This window comes from Miniopterus schreibersii (genome assembly GCF_964146895.1).
Source record: "Miniopterus schreibersii genome assembly, chromosome: 15".
NCBI lineage: Eukaryota > Metazoa > Chordata > Mammalia > Chiroptera > Miniopteridae > Miniopterus > Miniopterus schreibersii.
The window spans coordinates 26,575,429-26,594,768 of NC_138115.1; the positions used below are offsets into that span (position 1 = coordinate 26,575,429).

General features: G+C 42.5%; 1 protein-coding gene across 7 annotated transcripts in view; it reads left to right on the top strand.

Annotated features, from left to right (window-relative positions):
• The window catches only part of NMNAT3 (nicotinamide nucleotide adenylyltransferase 3), an 87,034-nt gene that overhangs the window by 40,178 nt on the left and 27,516 nt on the right, over positions 1-19,340 (top strand). For 4 of the 7 annotated variants that reach the window (XM_081159663.1, XM_081159660.1, XM_081159662.1 and 1 more), the window contains one exon: positions 4,077-4,226. The exons of 1 other annotated variant lie outside the window; for it this stretch is intronic. In XM_081159663.1, coding sequence (XP_081015789.1) covers positions 4,118-4,226 — 109 coding nt within the window. In that variant the 5' untranslated portion in view covers positions 4,077-4,117. The remainder of the gene's footprint in view (positions 1-4,076; positions 4,227-19,340) is intronic. 2 more of the 7 variants (XM_081159661.1, XM_081159664.1) reach the window with 1 other exon arrangement.

Consider the following 19,340-nt stretch of genomic DNA (forward strand, 5'->3'; position numbering starts at 1 on the left):
ACTTGCATTCCAATTGGAGCCAGGTTTATTCTCCTGGTGGTCCCCTGGAGTGAGTCCATTCCAAACCTGCCATTATATTTCTCTAGGTTTGGGCTTGGGAGGGTGTGTATTTGAAGCCAATTAGAGTATAGAAATGATGCAGGTGCACCGACCTCGTTCCTGAGCCTGAGAACTCACTGCCGCCTCCGGCCTGAGGTGCTGCCCAGAAGGTACAAGTCACTGTTAGAGCAGTGTGGCTCAGCGTGCCCATGGCAAGGAACGAAAAGAAAGACCCTTGTTAAATATCATTTATTCTTCTTCCCAACATCACACTTCACTGCCATGGATGCCACCATTCAAACAAGTGTTGTAATTTACAGTTTCCAGGAAACTTTTAGAAAAATGGATCAAAACCCCAGGTTACCTGAAATGCAGCAGTTACATGTTTTAAGGGCCCTAAAAAATTACATTTTGTCAAAATGAAATAGAATTTTGAAAGGCTTCATAATAGTTGTGAAAAACAGCCAACCTCTTCAGATAACACCCATCACAAGGCTGCTCGTGTGCGTAGCTCAGCACACTGCAAATAATATCTCATTAAATCACTTGGCTGCCCTGGGAAGCACTAGCGGCAGCAGCTTGCAGACTGCTTTCTTCTGATCCAGTGGGGGGTGTTCCTGCTGCCTCAAAAGAAGCCCACCTGGGTTGAGAGGTGTTTTGTTTTTCTTTATACTGTAACTCAGAATACATCCAGGACAACTTCTCTACATTAGGAGGTGCATTGGGCCTTCCCACCACCAGGATGCAGATCTACTCTCCAGCTGGCCAGTGCCCTTTTCAGTCTTCATTGAGCCCTACCCAGGGCCCAGCTCTGTGCTTGAAGCTGGCTGAGATTCAGAGGTGGAGAAAACATTGCTCCTGCTCCTGCTCCTGCTTCTGCTTCTGCTCCTGCTCCTGCTCCTGCTCCTGCTCCTGCTCCTGCTCCTGCTCCTGCTCCTGCTCCTGCTCCTGCTCCTGCTCATAAGGGGCTTTACTATCTCATGAGTAGGAAAGACACAGAGCAGGTTTTTGCAATAGATATGATATGTGATTTTCTAAAGGTGAGTCAAAGATTAGCTAACCCAAGCTAAGTGCCAGAGAGTCATCTCAGCAGCCTTCTCCACTGTCCGCTCCCTGACAGTTGTATCTCCAGCTCTGTGGCAGACACTGTGGAAATCCTGTTCCCAATTCCCTTTACCTCTCTCATTCCCACTGGAGAAGCTGAAAAGCTAGATACTTGCCTTTCCAGCCTCCCTTATAGCTAGAGTGGCCATGTGACCTAGTTCTGGCCAGTGAGACAGAAGCAAAATCTATGGGGGAAGGCATTCTGGAAAAGCTCTTATGTTCTTGAGTAAGAGGGACAGCCAGTCTAGTATCGCACCTTAATTCTTCTTCTGGCCTTAATTGTACTCATGATGGCTGTAGCTCCAGCAGCAATCTTGTCCTCATGAGGGAAAAGCTGAGAGAACTGCAGGTCATTGGTGAGCCAGTGATCCAATGCCAGTGGCTGCCAACTTCTACACTTTTTGTCATGTGAGAAACAAAGAACCTCAATTTGTTTAAGCTACTGAGGTTAGGTTTAGCTACTGAGGTTAGGTTTCTAAGACTTGCAGCCAAATGCATCCCTAACTGATAACAGGCACCTAGCAGGCAGTCAAGAAATTGTGATTGAAGTCATAAATAATATGATCACCTGAGTTGAGTTTTAACAGATTAGGGTGTACTGGGGTTATTTCAGTTGGAGGAAAATGAAATGGCATGTACAAAAGCTTGAAGCAGGAATCCATGAGGAGTTCACAAAGGAACCACTCACAAGTAGTTCATTGCTGCTGGAATATAAAGTAAGAGTCAGGCAGTAGTTGGATACAAGCCTGGAGAAGCAGACAACAGGGGTCAGATTAAAACAGTTTCCCTAGATACAAAGAGGGTCCCAGGTTCCAGTGGTATAACTCTCCATGTTACCCCTGGAATTGCAGAATTACAGCCAAGGCCACCATAGCAAGAGAAGTGAGAAAGGAAGTGAATGCATTCCTCCTGTTGGCCACTGTATTAGTTACCTGTTGCTGCATAACAAATTACCTCAAACTTGGCAGGTTAAAACAACACACGTTTAGCCCTAGCTGGTTTGGCTCAGCTGTTAGAGCGTTGGCCCGTGGACTGAAGGGTCCCAGGTTTGATTCTGGTGAGGGGCACGTACCTCAGTTGCAGGCTCGATCCCCAGCCCTGGTTGGGTTGCATGCAGGAGGCGACCAGTCGATTTGTCTCTCACATTGATGTTTCTCTCTCTCTCCCTCCCTCCCTTCCATTCTCTCTGTAAAGCAATGAAAAAAAATATCCTCAGGTGAGGATTAAAAAAATAAAACAACAACACACATTTATGATCTCATCATTTCTGTAGGTGAGTAATATAGATGTGGCTTAATTCTGTCTTCAGACTCAGAGTCTCTTATGAGACATAGGGCCGCAGTCTCATCTGAAGACTCGGCTGGGAAGGATCCACTTCCACATTCGCTCACATGGTTATTGGCAGGGTTCAGTTCCTTATCAGCTCTTGGCACCAGAAGTCTCCTTCCATTCCTTGCCTCATGGTTCTCTCAGCTGACTTTATCAGAATGAGCAAGTGAGAAAGCAGAAGAGGGAAGCCTGCGTCTTTTTGTAACTTCTCTCAGAAGTGGAATTCCACCCCTTTGCTGTATGCTATTCATTAGAAGCAAGTTACAAATCCAGCCCATACTCACAGTGAGGGGCCTATAGGTGGACACTGGCAGGTGAGGATCACTGGGAGCCATTTGGCAGCTGCCAAACACAAGCACACTGCCGCCTTTCTCCTTCTCTTCCCGTCATGCAGCAGCAGCAGCTTTTTTATCATTGCCGTTATCATCACCATAGCCACCGTGATTACTTATTAAACACTTCTTATGTACCAGACACTTTCCATATGTAGCTCATTTATCCTCACAACCACCATATAAGAGTAAGTAATATTATCCCTATCTTGAATATTAGGAAACTGAAGCTCAGAGAGGGGCTGTGATTTGCCCAACATCACACAGCCAGTAAGAGAACTAGGAGTCAAACCAAGACCTAACTGTGGTGGAGCTCTTCATCACCACTCAAGGAGGCAGCATCTCAGGGTCGGAGAGCCATGTCTGCCAGTCTGCCCTGGAGCCCAGGCTGTTTTCTGCTTTCCTTTAACCTCCCCAGTGCTAAAAGCCGCAGCATTCAGAGACAAGAGGGTGGGCTAGGCCCTCTCAAAATGCTTGGGCCCCACGTAAAGGACAACGAGTAAAATCAGAAAAGATCTGAAAATTAGATAATAGCCTTGTAACCATATTAATTTCTTGATTTTAATCATTGCTCTGCAGTTATATAAGAAAATGTCTTTGTTTTTAGAAAACATATACTAAAGTATTTAGAGGTAAAGAAGTATTATATCTATAACTTAATCTCAAACATTTCAGAAAAAAGCTATTTGTAGGTAGATGTGTGTGTGTGTGTGTGTGTGTGTGTGTGTGTGTGTGTGTGTGTAAAGAGAGAATGAATGATAAAGCAAGTGTGGTAAAATGTTAACTTTGCATAAGTTTTGAAACTTTTATTGTAAGTCAGAAATTGTTTTAAAACGAGATTTTTTTTTAAGTACTGGTCTACTCTGGGACCTGAGTTCTACTTAGACTATCAAAGATGACATTATAGGGGTCTTATATACCTCCTTTTGACCCCAAGGAGACCCATCAGACACCAAGGAGGGTATAGAGCTTAAGAGTAAATCATGTTCCCTGAGGTGAGGGTGCCCGGGTTTCAGTCCTGGCCCTGCAGCTTCTAAGGTCCCCGAGCCGTGTAAGTAACCATTTGGGTTGTTGAAGGATTTGGCAAGAGAAGGATATTGTTTGATGTAGTGCTTAGCACAGTTCCTGGCCCATGGTGAGCCCTCCAAAAATGCTGTTATTGTTATTATTGACTCCTCTGTCATCTAATAAGTAAGAAGTAATGTGCTGTGTGTGGATTAGAGACACTGATCTTGGTGCCAACTTCCTGACATGAGTCTTTGTCCCCATAAGGTAGAGTGGCCACTGCAGCAGGTGTAGAAGTGCCTGACAAGATGAAGAGCCGAATCCCTGTGGTGCTCCTGGCCTGTGGCTCCTTCAACCCCATCACCAACATGCACCTGCGCTTGTTTGAGGTGGCCAGAGACCACCTACATCAAACAGGTCAGTCAGGGTTGCCAGGTCCAATGGATGAACTGGTGGGTTGGGCCCCGTGGGGCTTTGCCAGGTGTTGTCATCATCACTATGGTTAAAGCTGCTCCATTTATTCATTCACAGAGTAACTGGTGGCATATGTGTCTTCTATCATATCCCAAGGGCTAACACTCCTTAGCCATGTGACAAGTACAAGTCCTATCCCTGGCCATATAGTTGAATCCTTCTCAGGTTCCCTCAGGCCCCTACCCACCTCATGGGGCCCATGGATGCTAGACACTGAACACTTTATAGAACCCATGTCTCTGTCAGGGCATCCTTCCTGGTACTCCCAGAAAGCACTTAACCAACATAACCAGACAAAGAGGCAGCACGTGCCCTTGCCTTTGTCTTCAGTGAGTAAGCAAACCTTTTACAGTTGACCCTTGAACAATGGAGGGTTAGGGGCACTGAGCCCCCACACACAGAGTCAAAAATCCACATATAGCTTTCAACTCCCCCAAAACTTAGTTGTATGAATTCTCATACACTACTGGTAGGAATGTGAATGGTGCAGCTGCTTTGGAAAGCAGTTTGGCAATTTCTTAGAAGGTAAATATTTACCTACCATGTGATTCAGCTGTTCCATGTCTATTTACCCAAAAGAAATTACAGCATATGCTCATGCAAAGACTTGTGCACGAATGTTCAGACAGCTTTAAATACGATAACCCCAAACTGGAAACAATGCAAGCGCCCATCAACTTGTGACTAGATAAAGCAGATGGTGGTGTATCCATACAGTGGAATAGTACTTAGCAATAAAAAAAGATGAACCAAAAACACAAGTGAGTCTCCATTATGCTGAGTAAAAGAAGCCGGACCAAAAAAGTGTATATACTTTATGTGTTTCATTTATATATAACTCCAAAAATTGAAAACTAATCTAAAGTGACAACAGCCCTGCCGGGCGTGGCTCAGCGGTTGAGCATCAATCTAGGATCCAGGCGATCGGGGTTCGATTCTCCATCAGGGCACATGCCCGGGTTGCAGGCTCGATCAGTGACTCTCTCATCATTGATGTTTCTATCTCTCTCTCTCCCTCTCCTTTCCTCTCTCTGAAATCAATAAAGATATATTTTTTTTTTAATTTAAAAAAGAGATAAAGTGACAACAAACAGATTAGTAATTGAGGGATCAGGGAGCAGCATGGGGCAGGAGGGAAGGATTAAAAAGTGGCCCAAGGCAAGTTTAGGGCTGGTGCATATGTTCATTATCTCGATCGTGGTGTTGGTTTTACCGGTGTATACGTACATCAAAATTTACCAAATTAAATACATGTGGTTTATTGTATGCCAATTACACCTTGAAAAAATACCAAACTTTAAAAAAATAAAGATTCCACAAGGTTGCTTCAGTCATATATAAAATGTGATCAGTTCTATAAGACAAGTGACTCAATTTCTTTAACACATAAACAGCAAGTAAGAGGAGTTAGAAACTGTATAATTCAGCAGAGATTTAAGAGACATATAAGCCAAATACCAAGTATGGACCTTACTTGAATCCTGATTCAAATCAACTATAGATGATATTCATGAGTTGGGGAGATCTGAACACTGATGAGATATTAGATGGCATTAAAGAGTTATTGTTTAATTTTTAAGGTCGATAATTGCTATTGTGTTAAAATAAAAAGTGTCCTCTCTCAGGAAAATAGTATATACCCTTGGTCCAGCAATTCTACTTTATAAAATTTATCCTAAAGTACGTGGATAAAAAGAGAGTGTTTCTATTTGGTGAAGGAAGGAATATACTCCCTATATATTTTTAATAGTGTGTGGAATAATGTTCTTTCAGGGTGTATAGCTTCTACTTGGCTTGCTATAAATACCTGCTTGACTCTTAGCCACTGAGTGGCTTTTTCTGCCAACTTTGACTCATCAAAAATGCCCCTGCTTCATGCCCATTGTCTTTGCTTTGAGGTTTATCAGGGCAGGGCCTGTACTCTGCTTTCTAGAATGTGCTGCTTCCGGGACAGCTAAATCTACACGCTGTATTGGGGACTTCAGGTATTTGATGTACTTGCAGACTCTGCAATATCCACATGGTAAGACCCTAGCATGAACCTGTGAGGTGTCAGAGAGTATTCCTTGTCCCCAAAGGTCATGGTAACCACAGAATGCATGGATATGTTATATTATATATGATTTTTATCACATGGGCTATTAATAGGTAAAGGGGCCTTGGTCACAAATGACTTCCAGTACCTTCTTTGCCTTTATTCTCAGTCATTCCTCTATGGAAAGTACTTAGCCATTTTTGAAAGTCCAGAATGGATTGTCCTGCTGTGTCTTTGAATGTTATACATTGGGTTGACACCTTTCAACATCCCACATGTACTTACTGCATCTCCCCCAGGCCAGGCACTGTTGCTGGAAATATAGTTGATTAAATTGTGTCCCCTGCCCAAAACGAGTACACAGTATATGTGGCCAGAGATGCACAGTAGCAGGTGATTGTGGCACTAGGTGCAAAGGAGGGATGTCTCCCACTTGGTAGCTGGGGGAAGCTTCTTGGAGGAGGTGACACCCAAGGCTTGGAGAATGTGAAAGACAGTTTAGGGGAATTGTGAGCAGAGAAAGCTGCATGGGTGAGACACAGAAGTGGAAAAGAGCCATGTTCCAGCACATGGGAGAGAGATGAAGCTGATAAGGTAAGGAGGACCAGGTCATGGAGAAGTGGACTTTTTGCCACCCCAAGGGGTATGTGGTGTGAATTTCCCTTCTCTGCACTGTCAGCCATCATCTCCCCCTAACCACAGCCCCAGTTGCTGACTGCAGCCTCCCACAACTAGCAGATCTGTGCACCGAGCCATAACCCAACCCGCCGTCTCTCCAGGGACAAATATTTAAACAGAGCCTTTTCTCGCAATTAGAATCAGCTCACGGTTAAAGCTGGATGAAAATCTGGCCCCACAGCTGACTCTCTTTTTTTCTTGAAGAAAACTAAATCTCCCTTCTGTTGGTATATTTTCACTAAAACAACTCGCAGTTTTCATTCGCTATTGCATGCATACACACTGAATTAAACAAGCTAAAGCCACTTGTTTAGTCCCAGGAACAGACATTAGTAGTGCCTTCCTAGTTTGCTGCAGCGGCTCTGATTTTGACCCTGTCTCCTTTCCTAAGCTTCCCTTCTTCACAATGCAGCTGCCTTCCCTTCCTTGGTTGACTTCTTCCTCTTTCTCCTGAAACAACAGTGAAACCTTAAAAACTGACAGAGACCCTACAATAATATATCAGAACTCTTACCTGGCTTTAGTCCTGTGAAAACTTAAATCTGTAGGTTTTCATTAATAAAGTAATAAAGTCATACACTCTCAAAGGATAAATATTGAACCAGTTATTTTTTTTACCCTCCTTTACTTGAAAGACTGTTTGGGAATAAGATACGGGCCGGTAGGGATGTGTGGTGTCTGCATTTTCTGTATTGATTGTGTTGTCTTTTAACCAGAGGCACCTCCTTGCCTTGCACTGTGCTCTGTACCGGGCACTCACGGAGACGGTTCTCGAAGGATGGATGGACAAAGATGTGTAGTGGGTGTGGGTGGTTTTGGAAAGTTTATTTGGGACTTATAGTCTTGATTTGCTGATTTTTGACAGAAATGATTCAACCCAACATATGACTAGTCAATAGCATCAGACACACCTAAAGCATTTCATTGAATATATTAAGGATTCGAGCCTGAATTTCTCTTACGATGTTGGATATATTCCCAGTTATAAGCAGTTGTTTTCCCAACATGTAGTCACAAACTTACTAATGGAGGCGGAATTCAATATGAATTCTGTTTTCTGTTATTTCAACAGTTTATTGTTTCTAGTCAATTTAATTTGGCCATCGGCCTATATTTCAACAACAGTCCACTTGTATTTCATTTTAAAAATCGAACTTTCTTTCAGTTTAATTAATACTTATTCATTAATGCCTGTGTAGCACCTGTTTGTTTTGTGTATCTAACAAACTCATATTGTCTTTAGTATTTGCCAGTAGTGTTCTAAATACACCATATGAACTCATTTAACCTTCATAACAACCCTACAAGGTGGGTACTATAACTCTCCCTATTTTTCAGATGGGGAAGCTGAGGGTCAGAGAGATTGAGTAACTTGTCCAAGGTCACACAGCCAGTAGAGACAGTTTGCCCCAGAGTCTGTGCTCATAACTACCATGCCATGCTGCCTCCATTCATTCAACAAATTACTTGTTGAGCTGGGAGCTATGCTAGATGCAGACATCATATGGGAGCAAAAGTCCCTGTGCTCCTGGGGGAGTGCCTTAGTCACCTTGGGCACTAAGGTATAACTGGGTGGCTTAGAATCAGCAGTAGCTTATTTCTATAGTTCTGAAGGCTGAAGTCCAAGATCAGGGAGCCAGCATGATCAGGTTCTGGTGAGAGCTCTCTTCTGGGTGCAGACTGCCAACTTCTCATTGTATCCCCACATGTGGAATGCAGAGACAGGAAGGAAGCGCTCTCATGATTCTTATAAGGGCACTAATCCCACTCATGAGAACTCCATCCTCATGACCTCATCTAAGCCCAACTCCCTCCCAAAGACCCTGAGTCCTAATACCATCACATTGGGGTAGGATCTCAACATAAGAATTTTGGAAATACATTCAGTCTATAGCGGGGAGACAGACATTAATCAAATCCTACAGAAGAAAAGTTACTCAGGTGACGTGTGGCTACCAAGGAATGAACAGGTTGTTGATGACTATGAAGCTGGGAGCAAAGGGGAATGTTGCAGGAGGCACCTCATTGCTAAAATGATCTTGTGAAACCTTGTCAAATGCCTGGGTAAGGTTCTGCCTACATGGCTGTTACTTGCCTGCTCATCTGGAAACTACCAGATTGGGAAATGACTTGTTCTCCGTGAATTCTTGCTAGCTCTGAGCAGTCATCACTTTTTTCTAAGTGCTCAGAAATTATCAGTTTCAGACCCCGTTCCGATTTTGCTGTGGTTTGAATTCAGGCTCCCAAAATGTAGTCCAGAATTTATCCTTTATACTTTTTTTATCAGTTCAATGGATGCCTCCAGAAAGAGGAGCACTAGACTCATGGAGAGATAGTAGGCACAGATCTGCTCTCAGTCAAATCTTTGTTCTGGCCCAGGCAGAATCCAGGAGGTCTATGCCTGGCAGCCTGCCAGCATGCAGACCCTACCCAGCCATGCTCAGCTCTGACTTGGTTGTTCTTGGGTCCTAGTACTCTCTGGATGCCACACCCAAAAGAGAAAAGATTGCAGAATAGTGAACCACAGAGGAGGCAAGCCCCCTCCCTGTGACCATGGCATCACAAAAAGAGCAATGGCTTTACGTTAACCTTGGTTGTTAAACCCACTCACTAGCCCATGATCTTGAGCAATTTACTTCACCCCTCCAACCTGTGTTTCCTCAACTTCAACATGGGAATAAATTCCCCTAACCTTGCAAGGTTATTTATTATAGGGCTTAAATGAGATGATGTACATCAAGGGTCTAACCCATGTTGACGTGTCCAATACATGTTTGGCCTCTCCACTTGCACCCTGAGCAGGCTGTAACCCAGTGCTGGCCATGACCAGATAGGTTCACATAGTAATCTCAAATCTTCGCAGGGGAGTGGGGAAACCATAACACAGTTTATCCTGTTTTCTGAAGCCCCTTCTTGATACTTTAAGATGTTCTTTCCTAACGATCCGGCCCGCATGTTTTTGGCATCCCAGATTAAATTGCATCATAAAGACAACAACCCAGTCAAAAGCTTTGTTCTTTTTTTCCCCTTTGGACAACCTTGAGGTGGGGAAAGGTATTTTATGGCTCCCAGGTTTTCCTCTCAGCAACGTGCATTTTAAATGGAAGCATATTTATTGCAACATCACTTACATCAGCAGTTTTCTGTGTTAAATAAAAACATCAGATCAGTGTCCAGTATGTTGCATATGACTGTTGCTACCCCTGTGATTTTAATTTTGATTCTCTAATACATAGTGAGTATAGAGAGAATTAAATGCATCATGATCAGGTGGTGCCGTATAACCTGAGCTAAGGGGGGAAATTAAGCTGTAATAATTCTATTTAAGGTGGTGACAGCTCTAGTTCGGGTTCTTCTGGGCTTTAGGAGATACCATGAGAGCGTGAGTAAATATTATATAATCCCAGCATGTTACTTTAATCTTGGGCTCACACGCAGGTTTATTAATCAAATAGAGTGATTTTAATATATATTCATGGGCAGTTCTCCAGCCTGGTGTGAAACATTGTTCATTTCACATTTCTAATTTAAAACTATTTTTCTGGAGGAGATAGACTTAAGAATGTTGGATTACTCCAGCAATTGTTTGGAACCAAGATAAGTTTTCCCTTGTCATGTGAGGTTTCGAGGGTCTGTGGCTACACATGTGTTAACATTCCAAATTCTTTCTAAAGGAGGCACTGTTCTGATTTAATAACAAATCAGCATTTTTCTTATCCTTATATGTCTACCTTGGGATGTGGCTTAAATGAAACAGACCCTGGACAGGTCTCTGAGGGGCAGTGTCCATGTCATTACTCTTACACCAGACTTGGCCGCGCCAGTTAGAGGTAAACAGCACTTAACCGAGGAGTGCCCTTTACACTGAGGCCCTCGGACACTTCGTGAACCCCGCATTCTGGTTTTCACTCTGCATCACTACTGCTCACCTACAGCTATGGAAAAGTGGGAACCATTACTCATGGCCCCATAAACTATAAGATGCCTCCCACCTCCTCCCCTGTTTTTTCATCATTTTCTCCTTTCCCCTAGCCAAAGATAAAAATAAAACAAATCGAGGGGTTTTCATTTAATTTTTTCATTATTTGGTTTTACTTTGTCTTATTGCTCGAAGAACTGAAGTTGCAGACCATGTATCCAACAAAGAACTAGTATCTAGAGTATATAAAGAATTCTCAAAACCTAATCAAAATACAAACTGTCCAGTTAGGAAACAGGAAAAAAACACCAAGAGACATTTCAGTGAGGAGGAAATACACATGGCAAAGAAGCACATGAAAAGCTACTTAACCACATTTGCCATTAGGGGAATGCAACTTTAAAACCACAAGAAGGTATTATTACATACCCATTAAAATGACTAAAAAATAATGACAACACTAAATGCTAGAAAGGATGCAGAGAAACTGGACGGTTCATAATTGCTGATGGGAACATGAAATGGCACAACCACTCTGGAAAACAGTTTGGCGGTTTCTTGTAAAACTAAATATGTAAAACAAAACTACCCCAAGACCCAGCAATTGCACTCTTGGGCATTTATCCCAGAGAAAATGAAAACGTATGTTCACACAAAAACCTGTACACAATGTTCATTGCAGCTTCAGCTGTAATGACTGAAAACTGAAAGCAATCCAGATGTCCTCCAGGGGCTGAAGAGTTAACCTGTGATTCACCCCTACCATAGAACCTGACTCAGTAATAAAGAGAAACAAGCTACACTGACAGCTTTGATGAATCTCCAAGAAAAAATGCTGAGTGAAAAAGCCAATCCTAAAAGCTTCCATATTGTGTGATTCCATTTATATAACATTCTTGCAATGATAAAATTATATAAATGATAACACATCAGTGGTTGCCAGGAGTCAGGGTTGGGGGCTGGGAGCTGGGAGGCGAGGGAACAGAAGGGAAGTGGGCGTGGTTATAAGAGGACAACACGAGGGCCTTTGTGGCGAGGGAACTGTTATGTAACCGCCTGTGGTGGTGGAGACACGAAACCTACGATGTGATGAAATGTCAGAGAACTAAATACACACACGAATGAGTGCGTGTACAACTGGTGAAATCTGATTAAGATTGGGGGGTTATATCAATCTCAGTGTCCTGGGTGTGCTGTCATAGTATAATACTGCAAGATGTCACCATTGGGGGAAATTGAGTAAAGGGCACAAGAGATTGGTCTGTATTATTTCCTACAACTGCATATAAATCTATATCTCAAATAAAAAGTTTAATTAAAAATACAAAAAAATATTGGAAACAACATAGCTGATTAATGTAAGGATGAAAGGGCGAAGTGAGGAGGCGACTGTCCTTCACTGGACCACTTCCATGCCAGGAGTTTTCAGACAGAGTCGCATCAAGTATTAATATTCCCATTTCACAGATGTAAGGAAACTTGAGGCTGGAGCGGTGATATGTTTTGCATAAGATCTCCCAAGCAAGTGAAGGACAAAGCCCCAGTCTCTTAGAACGCAGCTCCAGTGCTCTTATTATCACGGCCTGGGGAACCCCATCTCCTGAGCAGACTGTCTGCTGCTGCTGCTACAACAGCCAGCCAGGCCGAACTTCCTACTCCCCTAAGGACAGCTCCAGAGTTAACATGCCAGGACTTGCAACCATCTCTGTCTTCCAAGGGGAAGCAAAGATTATTCAGTTAGGCACCAGCATTTGACAACTTTTTAAGCAGATCATAAGGAGAACTCGTGCAACGAGCATTCAGAAAACCCAGACCAATATCAGATAAGGCAGTCAGTGAAATAACATTCCCAACAGCACAACGGGCATCGATTAAAACAAACTGAAAAGATGTGTCGGTATAAATATTTCTAAAGATGAAGTTCTCGAGAGTTAGACCTTGGGGAGATTTATGAGTTGCTGATAATTATGGGGAAATAAATCTAAAGAGGACAGAATCATTTAAGAATAGATTTTATAAACTCATAAGATTGGTTACTTCTAAGGGGAGGTGAGAATGGAGCAGAGAGAATGGGGAAATGGGAGCAAATAGGGTAGAAGCTAGAGTGCGGGAGGAGAGCCCCTACTCTGAGTGTACCTCTTTTTATAGCCTGACACCAGAACCATGGAATCACATATCCAGATAAATATTCCATTAAAGTCAACCAGGATGTGAAGGCAACACAAGGTGAAGTATGAACAGTAACTGATGAACCTGACTCTATCACAATGAATACATAACCTCACTGAAGGCAGTGGGGAAGAAAAGAGCCAACCTCGGTAACTTGGAAAGCAGCAGAGCGACTGGGTACCACCAGGATAAAGACAAAAAGAAGGGTACAGAAGCCCTGTGCCCCAGTTAGAACATTTGCTTTCCACGGGAGTTCAGGCAAGCAATGTGAAACCACTTTATGAGAATACTGGGAGCAGGCAAATGAGTAAATCACTGGGGATGACAGAGCCAGGTCTGTCGCTGTTGAAGAGAGGAGTTACAGATAAGGGAAGGAGGGGAGGCTGGAAGGAACTCCATGGTGTTGGGTTGGAATTGGCGGTTTCAGGATGAACTCATGGTTTTATATATAGACAGATGGATAGTTACAGGAATAAATGCAGAAAGGTGTGTGTACACCTGTGTGAGTGTGTGTGAGTGTGTGTGTGTGTATATGTATATATATATATATATAAACATACATATGTTAGTATATATAATATACTATAATACAATATAATTTTCTATCTCTTCTAAGAGCTGCCTAGAAATCACAAAACCCCAATAGAATTGAGTACAACTAGCCCTTTTGGTTTCTAAATGCCATTCTCCAATAAAAGAAACCAGGGCTCCTTGAAGAGTGGGAGTGGGGATCCTGAAAATCTTATGGTACCAGAAAAGCAAGGAAGAGCTTGATAAATGATAGGAGCATGTCAAAAAGACATAGGAGCCAATTTAAAGAAGCATCCATTGGACATATCAGAAATAATTCGAGGAACAGAATAAGTAATAATGGATTATACTCCATAGAATAAAATAAATGTCCATGATGATATAAATAAATGATTGAATTAATAAATAAGTGCAGGAGAAAGGACAGTTCTTCCTTACAGTAGAATTCTAATTTAATACCATAGAAGGAATATCAGAAACAGAAAATCACCATTTGGCAAACATCATAGTAATGATTTTTATACACCAGAATTAATGGGCAAGAGAATGATGGGAATCAGGATATTTGCATAGTTTCAAAGTATTTTCCTATAGATATATCAGAGTTAATATCACCAGAATCAAGACAGATCAACATGTACCCCATGATACAATGCACTGAGAAGGGCACAGCAGCATTTCTGAGATATTCTTGCCTGAGGTGCATAAAAGCTCAATCTAATTGTGAGAAAACATCAGACACACCAAATTTAGGGGCATTCTACAAAATAACTGGTGAGCACTTTTCTAACGTATCCAGGCCATGAACGACTGAGGAGTTGTCCCCGATTAGAGGATACACTACAATTAGCATGCGATGTGAGATCCTGGATTGGACCCTAGACAGTAAAAGGTCATTGTGGGCCAGCAGGTGAGTGAATAGTGTCAATGTTAGTTCCAGCTTTAGATCATTGTACCATGGTTATGTTATAGGCACCTCACAGACACCAGGAAAGGTGTTACCAGCCCCTTGAGTTGAAGGGAGAGGACTGTCCCCTCCTCTGTTCTTGTCAGTCTCGCAGGAAAGCCTTCAAAGGAGTGGCACCAAATGGTTGCGTTATACCAAAGCAAATTTATTACAGAAACAAGGCAAGCAAATCTATTAAACTACATCCGGCCCAGAGTGCAGATGGACTTCCCAGCGAGCCTGAGAGGCGAGTCCGGTGAGGGTTCAAGGGGTTCTATACCCTTATGCCTGTAGGTTTTAAAATTCCTCTGTCGAATATCTTGGTACAGATTAACTCTCAAGGTTTCCCTTTTATTTTGTTATGGCTTTCCCAGAATTCATGAGAAGCACCTGGCAAATTTATCTTGCCAAGCCCTAAGACTGCTGGCTTCTTTGTTTAGGGAATGAAATAAAACTCTCCTTTTTTCCTTTCCCCTTCCCCGCTCCTATCCTGCATTATCTTGTCAGGGAGGCCTTAACCATTTGCTTTCAAGTGTCCTTGGTGTGGGGAAGATAATGGCTTGTTATTTGCGAGCTAGCTGCAAATTTTCCAAACTGTTTGGCCTTGTTCAATTTTCTTATCTAAATTTCCCTATTCCTCCTGCTTAGGAATTTTCCTAGCTTCTCATTACCCTGTAACAGTTATATAAGATAATCAACATTAGCAGAAACAAGTGAAGGATGTATGGGAACTCATTGTACTATGCTTGTTAAGTACTTTTCAACTATAAGCCTAAAATTATTCCAAAATAAAAAGTTAAAATAAAATGTAAAATTACAAAATTTTGGGAAGCCCCAAATTCTGTTGAAATCGTTATCTAAATAGCCAAGCAAATTTTTAACACAGTTTTTAAAATAGTGTTTATCACATGAAACTAAAATAATAGTAATAACATTACATTTACATGGCTCCTTTACATTTTACAAAATGTTTTTACATATATTCTGTTAGTTAATCCTCCGAACAACCCCACGAGGTGGCATTGTTTTCCCTCCATTTTAGAGATGAAGTATCTTAATCTAAGAGGTGGTTAAAACAGGGACAAAACATGGAAACAAACAAAGCTTCGGAGCCAGACAAATGGACCTCCTTTCAAATCCTGGCCCTGCCATTTCCCGCCTATGCAGGCTCGGCTGAGCCAGTTGAGAAACCGTGGGGGAATGGTGGCCACTGCCTCTTGAGATTGTTGTGAGGATCTGAACCCTATAAACACTCTGCACAGAAGCTGGCACGTCTGGGCACTTAATAAGGAGGCAATGATGAGGCTGATCATGGTGATGGGATCTTAGAGCTGAGGTACCTTGAAGTTCAGCCCAGCAGCCTCCCCGGTCCAGGAGCCAGACATTCCTGGCAGTGGACTAGCCCCACTGTGGACGCTCAGAGTGGGGCACAGCTTAACAGAACTTGAGGGAGTCTTTCTCTTTTCTGTAAAAAAATCTATCTGTGTATGTCTGAATTTGTGTAGAATATATATATGCTTACATTTATTTGTATATATTTGAGTTGGCAGTAGGTATATTTATTTGCAGAGTGGTTTCTGATATCAAGAAGTCTAAGAAATGAACAGGGATGAGGGGGAAGGGTGGACAGTCGCCGGGCAAGCACCCTCTGCGCCACCCTCAGAATTATCCCTGATCTGTCTCTTGCCGTCTGTGGAAACGCTTGGAAAATGTTACAGCTGTTCGAACCTCGGATGCCTTTTCCTGAGGCCGGCTCAGGACCTCAGCACACGTGATAAGCTATGGAACAAGGAGCAGGAGGGCTGCCATCACCTTTCCCAGTGCCCGCACACCTTTGCACACTTACATAAGTTTATGAGAACCTTGCCCAGAGAGGAGTCAGCGCTCCATCATCATATTTTGCACCAAATTGCTTTGCACTTGGTGGTCTTCCATGTCTCTTTTTCCCCCTTAGATTTCAGTGAACTTACATCTCTTCTGGGGGCTAAGGCTCAAAAAGTAGCGCCTCAGACAGATCGCACGTAACCAACAACACCCTTGAGCAGTCCTTAAATCACCCCAGCAGCTGATAGTTCTACACTCCATATGTGTGGAGACAGTGTACAGATAGTATATTAACAATGTGGAGGTTTGGTTAAGATCATGGGCCCTGGAGCCAGACTACCTGGGTTCACACCCCAGTGATACAATTAATTCACTTTTAAACCTTGGGACAGTTACTTAACCTCCCTGCTGCTTTGCAGTTTGTTCATCAGGAAAGGGAGTAACAATCGCATTTCTTCCATAGAGGAGTTGTGAGTATATGTAAAAACCTGAGCACAGTTCCCAGTGCTTTGTTAACACTCAATGCATGCCGTTATTTATTATTATTAACACACACACATCTTTCAAGTAGTTTAGTTACATAAACTGGAGCATAGAGTAAGTTCCTTTCTGCTATAACGCCCCGCTCCCCCCAGACTAGCTTCATGTTGTGCTGATTTTAGAGCTCCTCCATGGCTGCCACATGGCAAGCACCAGGGACTGCTCCTCAACAACTAGCTGAAGTCCAGGCCCCACATTTCTGAAAGAAGATTGGGGCTGACTTCCCATCACATAAGCTGACACAGCAGCCCTGTGTGACATTTTTTACTCTTGTCACAGAGGTAATGGGACTCCCGTCTTGGATCAGAGGGCCTGTTTAGACTCTGAACTTTCCATCCTAGGATTCTGCTGTGACACTGTGTCTGGTTCCACCTGATGGTCATTGGGATGCCACAGTAACTAGGGATAAACAGCGCAGCTATATCTAGTCTTCCAACCTTTGAGTGCAACCTGGAATAATAACACTGTGTCTTTGTCACACTCCAGTCTGGACATTGGAAGGATTGTGGCAACAGTGGGGTCAGTGGTGGTGATGGTTTCACTAGTGGTGATGGTGGTGATAGTATAGGCCATCATGATGGTGATTGATGGCAGTGGTCTTGGTCATTGTAGGACGGTATGGCACTATCAGTATGATGGTGGTGGTGAGGATCATGGTGTTGGTCAGCAATATTCATATGATCTGATGACGATGGCAGTGTTAGTGATGATCAGATAGATTGTGATTCCCATAATTTAGATGAGTGTTTAATCCTGAGTGTCAAGGGTGGGAGGTTTGTATTTAAGGAAGCTGGCTTCAAGTGATCTATACACACCTGCAGTTAAAAAAACACTTTCCCAGGCCTGGGTCTTATAGGCAGTGCATCCAAGTGAAAGCAACATGATTTCCCCTGAAACAATTTGCCAATGGAGCTGAGTATTTCACAACCTGTGGTCCTTTGAATACTCATCCAGCAGAATGTTCCATGAAAGCTAAAATGAGCTTGGTAAGCCCTGAGATTTCTGTCTCCTTCCTAGAGAATTGCTATGCCCATTCACATATTAGGGGCACTCAGAGGATCTGCAGTAAAAACCTCTCACTTTGCCTGCCCTGGTACTTCCCAAGCTTATTGGATCACTGGACCCTTTTTCTTTGAGGGAGCTGGTAGGTGCATATTTACTATTACACAGAACAGAAACACTAATCTAAACAACACTTGAAGTGAAAGAAAACTTTTAAGAAAAATGTTTCCCCTTTCCCCCCAGGGACTAATTTTTTTAGTGCCTGGTGAGAAAGGTTAGCTTTAAGTTAGCTTTGCAACTCTAAATTATGTCTTATATTGCAAATGGAAAGATCATCTCTCATTTGCATAATCAGAATTGACCGTTGAATACATTAGACATGTAAATTAAGGGTATCCTTAGAAACAAACCACAAAAATGAAATTTCATTAAACAGCATAAAACATTTACAACCTAAGAAACCCATATCCTTTTTTTTTTTTACTAAAATATTTTCACTGAGATATAATTGCCTTTATTCTTTTATTCCATATTCATAAAACTGGTAATTCAGTCATTATAGAAAAGTGGTCTTTTTTACAGCCCAGTGCTGAGTTGATAAAAGAACCGTGGACAACAGAAAGGAAGTGGCCCCTCTACAGTTAGTGTTGACCCACGGTTCTGCACTGATGCATAAGAATCCATTGCCATGGGATGCTTGGGGAAAATTACTGCCAAGACTTGTTAACGATGACATCAATGCAGACCTCATTGTGAGAAATACCAGGGAGCACTGATGTTAAACATTGTCCTCCTCTTTCTCAATCCTTCCAATGTCAATCTTAGGAAGAATTTCAGTTTCAGGCTACTTGTTCTTGTAGGAGGGTCAGGAGCAGCCTGGGTGGTGGAGGTGGGCTCTTTGGGCTGGTCAGGTCTCTTCCCAAATGCCACACCTGTTAACCTCAGGGCAAAGTCCACAACCCCACCAGATGTGCTTATAGAATTAGAAAAATGGCTTCCTGATTCCTACAGTGATCTCTTCCCATTCCTGAGTCATCATTAGTCTTAACACAAATAATGCAAGAAGGCAGCTAAGCAGTTTAAATTTTATCCATAAAATTAAGCCTTGTGTTTCACCGCAGCATTCAACTCCATGACCTATTTTACTGAATCTCTTAGCAGATCTTGGACGGTTTCCTTGAGTGTAAATTACCATGAAGGAAAATTGAAAAAGTATCAAGAAATGGGCAAGGATATTAGTGCAGAATCAAGGAGTCATCAAGCTTCAGTTGTTCTGAAGATTAAAAGAGAAAAAGAAAGTATCTTTTCCATACAGTTAAAGTGGAAAGAATTGATTTGATTAACAAGATTTCACCTTTCTTAGATCACCCCCTGCCTTCTGCATTGTAATGTGGCTCAGTTTAGGTGCCCCCT